This window comes from Oryza sativa, chromosome 7 (assembly GCF_034140825.1).
Source record: "Oryza sativa Japonica Group chromosome 7, ASM3414082v1".
In the NCBI taxonomy this organism is placed as follows: domain Eukaryota; kingdom Viridiplantae; phylum Streptophyta; class Magnoliopsida; order Poales; family Poaceae; genus Oryza; species Oryza sativa.
Window position 1 is genome coordinate 21,738,476 of NC_089041.1, and position 10,135 is coordinate 21,748,610.

The 10,135-nt window shown below is 47.4% G+C and overlaps 2 protein-coding genes and 1 long non-coding RNA gene across 4 annotated transcripts; 1 reads left to right on the forward strand and 2 right to left on the reverse strand.

Annotated features, from left to right (window-relative positions):
- Positions 1-2,518: 2,518 nt before the first annotated feature.
- Positions 2,519-6,972, forward strand: LOC4343512 (uncharacterized). Of its 2 annotated transcripts, none has more exons than XM_015789178.3 (3): positions 2,519-2,926; positions 3,679-5,932; positions 6,140-6,972. In XM_015789178.3, exons 1-3 carry the CDS (start codon positions 2,631-2,633, stop codon positions 6,578-6,580), a joined length of 2,991 nt encoding a protein of 996 aa, XP_015644664.1. In that variant the 5' UTR covers positions 2,519-2,630; the 3' UTR covers positions 6,581-6,972. The 2 variants fall into 2 exon arrangements, with proteins under 2 accessions (XP_015644664.1, XP_015644665.1); XM_015789179.3 differs by lacking the exon at positions 2,519-2,926 and adding an exon at positions 3,457-3,599.
- LOC136357513 (uncharacterized) lies at positions 5,139-7,844 on the reverse strand. The gene is made up of 2 exons (XR_010742841.1): positions 5,333-7,844; positions 5,139-5,252 (listed from the first exon to the last, which is right to left on the reverse strand). It is a non-coding gene; the product is annotated as an uncharacterized lncRNA (long non-coding RNA).
- A 625-nt stretch (positions 7,845-8,469) lies between these two features.
- LOC4343513 (protein STRICTOSIDINE SYNTHASE-LIKE 10) lies at positions 8,470-9,748 on the reverse strand. The gene has a single exon (XM_015790531.3). The coding sequence runs from the start codon at positions 9,520-9,522 to the stop codon at positions 8,470-8,472; it is 1,053 nt and encodes a 350-aa protein (XP_015646017.1). The 5' UTR covers positions 9,523-9,748.
- Positions 9,749-10,135: the final 387 nt, after the last annotated feature.

Below are 10,135 nucleotides of genomic sequence, written 5' to 3' on the forward strand. Positions count from 1 at the left end.
CACTAGCTAGGAATAAGTTCACTTTAGGTTTCTTGATTTATCGTTGAGTTCAAATTAAATCCGTCCCTAAACCGTAATACTAGGTATAACGTGTCCCTCAATTTACAAAAGCAATGTACTTGAGGTCCCAAGGTAGTATAGTGCCTGGTTTCGGCTGATGTGGCGGCTGAGTCAGAATGGGATCCACATGTTAGGACAATTCAGTATAAATTAAAAAAAAATTGGTGGCTCCCTCTCTCCTTTTCTTGGCAGCATCGGTGTGGGAGCAGGCACTACATGTGGCGAGCAAGGCCACAGGTCACGGGCGACGGTGACCGGCGATACGTGGAGGAGGGTGTTAACAGCGACGGCAAAGGAGGGATGGGGATCGAACGATGCCTCCAGTGGCCCAGCCAACCGATTTTCCCTTATCTGCTCTAGGCCACAGCTGCAGCCGAGGTAGGGGAGGTAGCCTAGGTCGGATGCATCAGCGGCACCGCCGAGCTTGAGGGGAGAGGTGGTGGCATCGTTGGAGTTAGTCACCGACGCCGAGATGCTCCCAAATCCCCACGTGACGCCAACGAGAACGAAATGGCAAGCGAAGAGGGTGGGGCACCGTTGCAAGGGAGTAGAAGGCCTCGCCAATGGAGGAAGGGTGGGAGGATAGCGCCTCGCCATCAAGTTAGGGAGAGGATGGGGGTGGAGTAAAGGCCTCTGCCGTCGAGTTAGTTCCTCCATGGCGATCTCGTCCTCGCGTGCCGCACCTACTCCGCCTCGTAGCGGACGCCACGCACATAACCCTATGTTGGCAATCGTACCTCCTACCGCTACTGGAGCTCGAGGCGGCGATGTCCTCCCATGCATAGATCTCGTCGGCTCGGGCGGTCTCGTCCCCTGCGTCGTCGGGAGCACTGCCATCTGGGAGTAGGCCCGCGAGGAGTGCGCTCTAAGACCAAATGTTGAGCTGCACTTGTGGCGCGGCAGAGTTTAGGGAGATCAAGGGTGCCCCCGACGGCTTGCTCCTGGAGCTACTCCTCTTTCTCTCCCCACACGCTCTCCCACTGGGCCATGACACTCGCACGGAGATCACCACGCCAGCCTCCGCAGTGGCTACAGTGGGGGTAGGGATGCTACAAGAGGCTGCACATGGTGGTGCCCATCCTCGCCACCGACGTTGCCCTCCAAGTTGCCAATGTCCTCGTCATCGTGTTAGTGGAGTTCCTCTACCCCTAATTGTTGTCTAGCCGGGCTAGACATTCGAGCACGCCTGCATCGATGCGTGCGCCGTGCTCGCCTTGTCTCCGCCAGTCGTCGTCGCTAAAGGCGCCACGCTCACCTTCTCCCTGCCACCTAGCTATCAGATGCAGGGAAGGAGAAGAAGCAAGAAAAGAGAAAAGAGAAATAAAGAAAATAAGGTGGGGACCCACTACAATTTTTTATTTGTAACCAGACACTCACTAACATGTGGGTCCCATCAATTTTTTTATATTATAAGTGCCACATCAACACCAGCTAAAACACCATCCAAACCGTCTTAAGACATTATTTGTACTGGTTTTGGGAGTTGCGAGAGACGTGTCAAATCTGATATTGTGATTCAGGAACGAAATTTAGACGCGCCGTTGAGGGACCTATAGTGAACGCATTCCCCACTGGCTATGCTACTACCCGCAGCGATTTTTTTACATTTTTTATTAAAATATTTACAAACATAATTTTTTGTTTCAAAAATTTACAAATCTAATTGCCTCTCACCCTCTAGGAGGGCGATTTTTAAAAATCGCCCTTCCAAAGGGCGATAAGGGACCTAAATGCAAATTTTCCAGCACAGCTTGTTTGCTCTATGATTTTATAATTTAAAATTATATTATATAAAGTCAGATGAAATAAAAATTTATATCAAAATTGTAGAGCTCAAGGAGATCTACAACTTTGTAGTTAACATTTTTTCATTTAAGATGTTTTAGATATCCAAATATTCATTATAAAATAAAAAACCTATTTTAAAAAATCTCAGATCTACATCTCAAACGACATCGGATGGAGATAAACTTTATATAAAAGTTGTAGATCTCGATGAGATCTATAACTTTGTAGTTTATCACTTTTCCATTTAAAATCATTTAGAGTATCGAATACGTATTATTAGTTTTTAAGCAATTAAAAACGGTGGAAAGGGTTTAAACACAAATAAAAAAATTGCATTTAGGTCCCTTATCGCCCTCTGGATCCAGAGCAAGAGACGACTAGATTGTAAATTTTCTAGAAAAAAAAGTATTTTCGTAAATATTTTAATAAAAAAAATGTAAAAATAAAAAAAATTCCAGGCTCGTTTGCCAGGTGCCATCGCCTACAGGTCCGCTATATCACGTAAGGCCCATATCGCGCTCCTCGTCTTGCCGTCCAAGACGTCTATAGCATCGTGGGCCCAACCCGTTGTCGCCTACTCGCCTCCTTTGGATGACGGAAGACTTACCAATCCTTCTCAAAGACCTTTGACCCAAGCGAGCCGCGAGCCGCGACACGCGATGACAAAATGGACAAACAACAGTGCTCACTTATAAACTAGCGGTTAAAAAAGGTGAAACCAAGTAACCAACATCTGCATTTGAGCAGCTAGCTAGCAACAAGGATAGAAGAAACGGGAGCTGATGGCGGACACCGTCACCGTCGGCGGCGGAGGAGAGCACCGGGTGCAGGTAGCAGCAGCCAAGCCCTGCGGCGGGCAGCAACAGCAAGGCAAGAAGGCAGCCGCGCCGGAGAAGTGGCTGAATGGCTTCGTTAGCTTGGTGGCGCTGGTCGAGAGGGTGGGCAACGCGCTCGGCACGCTGGCCTTCACCTGGGCTACCGTCGTCCTGCTCGGCGGATACCCGACGTCCCTGACGGCACTCGGCTCGTACAACGATTTTTGGTTCGCGACAGCCATAATCTTCCTAGAATCCGCCAGGTTAGGGCCTATTTGTTCTGTTTCCATTGTGTTGATTTCCAATGGATTGGGGATTTTTTTTCTTTTTTTAGAGAATAGTATTTTTACCCGGCCTATACATCTAACATGATACATGTATCCTTTTAAATCGGGAACTTAGTCCCTCAAACAACTCAATCTGAATTCGCTCTTATGGGGATTTAAAGTTGGAGTGTTTCTCAGGTCACTGCAATCGGCCAATCACTAGTCTGCATACCCTTTTGCAATCGATTGGGAATACATGGCGATCGCCGATCAGCTGGAGGCGGCTCCTCTGCCGTCACAACAGACAATATGCATCGCCATAAGTTTCTGGATTACTATATATGATTTCATTTGCTCCATACTTCTAAAAATACTATTTCTCAAAAAAAACACTTTTTATATATTGATTAGAACATTTATATCTTTTTATAAGCTATTTATTAGGTTTTTAACGTATAGTAAGACTTAATCTTTCCTATAAGCAAATTGATAATCCATTAAGTTAAGAAATGGTAATCCATTATTTTTCATTCACAAATAATCTAAAAGGAACTCTGCCTTGCACATTCTTTATTGTTTGAATGATTTTACAGTTCTTGAGGAGATATCGGGAGGTATCACATTTTTTAACGTAAAATTTAGTATCTCTCAGTTCCTTCAATGCTAGGAGGTATAAAAATTTCTCTCAATGCTTCTCAAGGACTATAAAATTTATCTTAATGTTTACTTACACATCCTATATACTTCAGGATGTTTAGTGGCAGCAACAACAGGTCCGATTACCAATTGTTCTTCCGAACCAAAGGTGCTTTCAGACCTCTTGACTGGAACTGGCTGATCGCCATCGTCTGCATTCTGGATGTTTGGAAGCTGTTGATTCCCCTTCCCCATAAGAATGTTATGGCAGCTGTAGTGCTTTATGCTATGATAATTCTGCTTATACTTGGCAAGAGTATGACTCCAAAGTTTCAGCCATCACTACGCAACCCGTTACGCCGTGCCATATCACTATGGAGCCCCTTAGCTGCGATACTGTTGATGACTCCAGCCATGCAGCATGACCATTCAAGGGACTTTGTCAGGAACATTACAGGAAACGGATCGATAACCACAAGAACGGGTGGCTTCGCTCCAACTAGGTCCACAGTAGTTGCCAAATGGATAGTATTTCTACTATTGCTGGTATCCGTCCTCGTGGTGACAATCAGCAGGCTAAAGTTCCCAAGAATCATCAAATTGTTAGATAGTGCTTGGGGCAGAAAACTAGTGTCTTGGCGTCGATCTATTCAGAACATTTGCATGCTTGCTGCGCTAGTGATGGTAGTACTGACTACTGATGGCTTCTTTCGGTTCATGATAATCGGGATGCTAGTCATTGTTGCTGTGATGGTGTCGTCGGGCAACTTGCAGATACCAGCAGCAGTCTTGCGTGTTGTGTTCGCAGGCCTCGCACTGTCACACCTTATGGCACTACATAAGAACAACAAAGAAGACGAAGAGACTAACCTGGTACCATCTCTCATTGTCTTCTATGCGATGGTGACGGCCCAAGGAATACTCTACACCGTGGCATGCACCCTCGAGATCTTCTCATTCATCCCCCGGAGATCCCTCATCCGGCGTGCTGGATTCAGAGGTCAGCTGGGAGTGGAATATGTCAATCTGTATTATGCATATGCCTTGGAGAAATGCATGGAAAAGGCTGTGTTTGCTCCGAAGAAAACCAGCCTGGGCAACTTTGCCATGGATTCCCTGAACTCAGACTCTCCCAAGAATCATCTCTATGGGATTCAACTGATGCATAGCCTTCTGGAGAAGGAGACGACAAGGGCGCGGCTCCTTGAAAAGCTCATCACTTCTACAAAGACCATGGCTAGGATAATAAGTATGTTGGGCTGGACTAGCCCAAATTATATGATGGTCAGATTATATGCCGCGAAAGTAACTGCTGAGCTTGCGAAGGACCTCCAAGTTATCGCTGTTCCTAGGGCAATGCAGCTTGTGTCTGCCCTTCTGGACACCGATGGCAAACTTAAAAAGGGAAATCCACTTCTGCAGGTAGACGATGAACAAGAGGAGAGGCAGGATCCCATTCTCAGCACAGCAAATAGCCAAGAGGAAAGACCGAATGCAATTAGGAATGCAGATGATCCCCCAAAGCAAAGACAACAAGAGACACTTCAAGGCACTGATAACCTGCCGGAGACACAAACTCGATCAGCCCACATCCATGAACAGAACTGCATAATCAGAAGCTTGCAGAAGATTTCAGAGTACTGGACAGTTCCCAAGGAGCATCCATTGACATACCATGATCAACTTCCTGCACTTGGCATGTTGATTGTTGACAAGCTTGCTAGTTGTGATCAAAATAACTGTGTGGAAATTGATAGAGTAACTGACCTCATTCCGAAGATCATAGGATTTACAAGCTTCAGAAGTGACACAATGAACAGTGAAGCACAGCAAATGGTCCTAGTGAAGTCATCACTGAAGGTGTTGCAGAGGCTGACAAGCATTGAAGGGGAAATCGGCAAAGCACTGCGGTACAAGATATCGAAGCATCCCTTCTTGTTAAGAAACCTCGCAGATATCTTGGGAGACAACATCAGAGACCAAGAATTAAAAAAGCTTGCAGTAGGAATCCTCAGAAACATTTCCATTGATGGTAACACAAGGCAGGAGATTGGGAACATGAAGGTGCTCATAACCAGACTGATGAAGGCATTCCTCGACTTACATAGAACCTCCAACACAGATGTTGATTTCTTGCTACCAAAGGTCGCCGGGCAAGCACTAGCAATGCTAGCAATGGATAATGTGCACAACTGCTTAGTTATGTTGAAGGAACCAGAGTTCATTACTAAACTCAAAAATATGATCCTGATCCAAGATGAAAAGTACATATATGTGGCGCCAAGCCTGTTACGTAGTATGTGCCAGCATGCCCAAGCTAAGCTCACAGAATTAGACCTAAAAGAACTATCTCACACCTTACGAGAGGTGAGCCCTGCTACTTAATGCTACAGATGCAATATTTGAGGTGGATAGTGTGGTATGCTTTTTTGCATAAATTATTTTATGTTAGAGGAGGGAATTCCACCTGCATTTTTTTCAAACTGGGTCATTTATTACTAGTAAAATAGAGTATAATATACCGTGTTTTGCTGAATTATGTTGTTACCAATCATGCTACATTATCCACTACAGGTGTTGGAAAGAATAATGAATGCTGAAGGGGCAGAACTAGAGATTCTCATTGGCCTTAGTTCACAGATATGCAAAGTCAATCCTGAAGAATTTGCCCAAGAGCTAGATCACGGACATATTAGGCAAAGATTTGTGAAGAGGCTAGTGGATGCACTGAATGCAAACATGAAACCAAGTGCTCACTGCCCTGGGATCCGGAGGGTGATACTTGAGCAATCCATATACATGATGGAGTGCAATTCTCACTATGCCAATTGTTTCAATGAATTCCGGATGATGGACGCACTGTCAATTGTAGAAGAAACGCCCTCAAAGGTTGAGAACTACATGGTTTTCTTGGGTGATGTAGGCTTTATGGAATGCGGCACACCTCTCTTTGCTCTAGTGGACAGAGCAAAAGAACTGATGGGTCGTCAATGGTTGCAAGGAATCAACAACTAAAAGTAATTGTATGAGATGATTTCTCATTTACAGTTACAGTGATTTAGTCTATTGTGCATTGCAATCCAAATGCCGTAAATTTTTAGTTGATGCATGTTGTGGCCATGGTAAAAGAAATAAACAGAAAATGATGGCATTGGAGTCCGAAGGCCATGCATATTACTAACATGTGGTAAAAAGAAAAAAGTGAATGTGCACATGGCCTTTCTAGAAAGAACACGATTTGCCTCTGAGATGAGAAAATACTATTGTAATTGTACCTCATTAGTTTCTTTTTAGAAAATGGAATAAACCCGACCTCTACATCCAACCGGATGTACACGGCCAACCTCATTAGTACTGCATTGTAATATGTTTGCCTGCTTTTCTAATGATGATTTGTCCCATTATCATCTCTTGGGGTGAACAATGCATAACTGGTAATATATAGATTGCAGTTCCTGTGCCAGGCTCTAGCACGTGTACTAGTTTTGGCATCAATTGTTTTCTTAAAATCTGTGGTTTATTTTGACACCTGAAAATTGAGTTATCTTTTGTAGCAACTAGCCCCATTCAACGCAAGCCAGTAGCAGCCCACATTGCACAGCTTATGGAGTACAGTCCCTCCCTGGCGAACTCAACTGAACAACCATGAATACATGAATCATGCGCCATGTCAATAATGCATGACATGATGCCTGATTTTGATTTTAGTAGTTGGTTTTCCATTTTTGTAAACTACGATGCCTGTTTGGAGGCGAGTGAACACAAAACCCTCAAATTCGCATATACTGCGCTGGTTATATACTTATATATTGAGACCAAAACTATGGCGCATTAAATTTTCTGCAAGTCGCATTGCGATTAATCAGTACAGCAGCAATCGAAGAAAACTCCCAAATTTCCACATCCCTAAACCAGTCGATTCCAGTATAATCATTGACTCTCCCTGTTACTATTTTCTTACGCAAGGACAACCATATATAGGAACTGAACCAAATGACCTAAGCGACGAGATAAACATTCTGCTTCCTTATAAGAAAAGAGACGAGCAAAACGAAGGGATGCAAAAGAGAAAAAAAACGGGGGAAGGAGACACCACCCGTCGACGGAATGAGCTGGAGGGGGATTCGCCCTCTCCGCGGCGGCTGCTCTTCTCTCCGCCCAAGATCCTCCCCCGCCACCCAGCCGCTACCGTGACGCCTCGCCGTCGCCGCGTCGGCCGCTCTTTTCTCCGCCGGAGAGCCCCTCGCCCAGCCCACCGCCGCGCCCAGCCGGCACCGTTGCGGTCGAGGGAAGAAGCCAGTGCCCAGATAAAAGTTTGTACGTGGGCCAAATGTCAGGCCCTTCAAAAGACCTAGCGAAATTGTTTACGGCCCAAATGTTGGAACAGCTACAACTCAACGTGGGCCTAATTTTAGTCGACGTAAAATTTGCACAATACCCGAAATATGGGCCTAAGTATATACTTACTCCGTACTATATTTGAACGTTTAATTTAATTATTTAGATCGTATATGAAAAATAATTATGGATCATAAGAACGTTTAAAAATATATAGAGCATATATTCCAAGGAGTATTACACTGGTAGTCCAACCGAAAATAAATGCTTGCATGTAATACTAAACAAGCAGCTCTGAACAAAAGTAACCATAATAAAGTAATTAAGGCTGTGTTCTTTCCACAAGTTTCCCAACCCCTTTCCCTCGTTTTCCGCGTGCACGCTTTTCAAACTGCTAAATGGTGTGTTTTTTTGCAAAAAGTTTCTATACGAAAGTTGCTTTAAAAAAACAAATTAATCTATTTTTGAAAAAAAATTAACTAATACTTAATTAATCACACGCTAATGGACCGCTTCGTTTTCCGTGCGATGGAGTTGGGTTCCCAACCCCAATTATCAAACACAGCCTAAGTAGCTTTAACAACAGCCACATGACCCAATTCCACCGAACCCAAATAAAGCTTGCCGCCGCCTCTCTCAATCACCTCCGTTGGCCTGACGTTCTTCGGCCCCCTCAACTCCTGCAAGATCTTCCCCTTGCGACCGATCCTTACGGCGAGGAGGTGGGTGTCCGAGCCATACGGCGTCTCGGTCTTCTCGCGGTGCAGCGCCACCCAGTAGCCTCCCTTCCCATCGGGCCTCACGTTGTCCGGGTAGCCCGGCAGCTCGGCGAACGGCTCCGACGTACCGGCCTTGGGGCCCTCGATCCAGTGCCTCACCAGCTTGCACGGCCCCGTCAGCGCCACCACGAGGTGACTCCGATCGGCGCTAATGGCGAGGCCGTTCGGGTACGTCATTCCGGACTGGAGCACGTCGAGGTAGCCCGTCGTCGGGTCGTACTTCATCAGGCGGCCCGTGGAGTCGCCGGTGGCCGTGACCATCTCGTGCTGGGATCGCTGGAAGCGCGTGCTGCTGTCGGTGAAGTAGACCTCGCCGGTGACCTGGTTGACGTCGACGCCGTTGGTGAACTTGAACGGCACGCCGTCGGCCTCCGTGGCGAGCACCGTTGCCTCCCCGCCGCGCGGGCCGACACGCATGAGGCCCTTGTACGCGTCGGCGATGTAGAGGTTACCGGAGGTGTTGTGGAACCGGAGGCCGAGCGGCCGGCCGCACTTGCTCTCGGTGAGCTCCGCGGGATGGAGCTTGGGAGCCATGCACTTGGCGACGTTGTACCCCGGGGCGTGGGAGTACGTCGTCCAGCCTTTGTCGGCGCCGTCCCAGCGGAGGATGCGGCCGTCGGAGACGCCGCTGTAGGGGCCATCGCCGAACTTGTCGAACGCGACGCTCTCTGGGCCGACCAGCGTCGTGGGCAGCGGCAGCGTCTCGACCAGTGTGGCGGAGGTGTCCTTCGCGACGGCCGCGGCGAGGGCGTGCGACGGCAACAGCAGCAGGAAGACGACGATCGTCAGCGCCACCCGAGTCAGAGTCCCCACCCTCCCGGTGCCGAGGACGGCCCCCATGAATGAGAATCGCCTTGCTTTGCTTCGTCTCACTATCGAAATTTCTTTTTTTTGTCTTGGCGTGTTTTTCTTAAATGTTCTTCGCTTCTTGCTTGCACTGGTGCCGCGCGCCGGAGTGTGCCTTTATACCCGTGGCCACTGCAGGCAGGCCACGTCCAATTTCGGACGCCGATTCCGATTGTGTCGTGTAACTGAACACTAAAGCCGATTCGGAGTCGGAGTTACCAAGATTAGTGAGGTCGACGTACGTAATTAGCCCATTAATATGCCAATTCGGAATCGGCATATTTTTATGGGGTGACGTAATCAACCCATTTAATGTCCTGGACCTAATTAGCTCATCCACGTAAATTCAGCCCATCTAAGGGCTTGCTTGGAACATGGAAATTTTATACACCCGCAAAACTTTCACACCGATTCATTCTGGATTTAGTGCGTCGATGCTGTAACACCATTGCCCCCGCGTCGCTCCTAGGGCAGGGGCGACACGGGAGGCGACCCAGCCGCCGCCGCCACACCACCCCCACTGCCCTCCTTCCACCTCGCCGCCGCCCGAGCGGGCCGCCGGAAACCGCGCGGCCGCAAGGACGGCGGCGGCGTGGCCTTCTCCCCC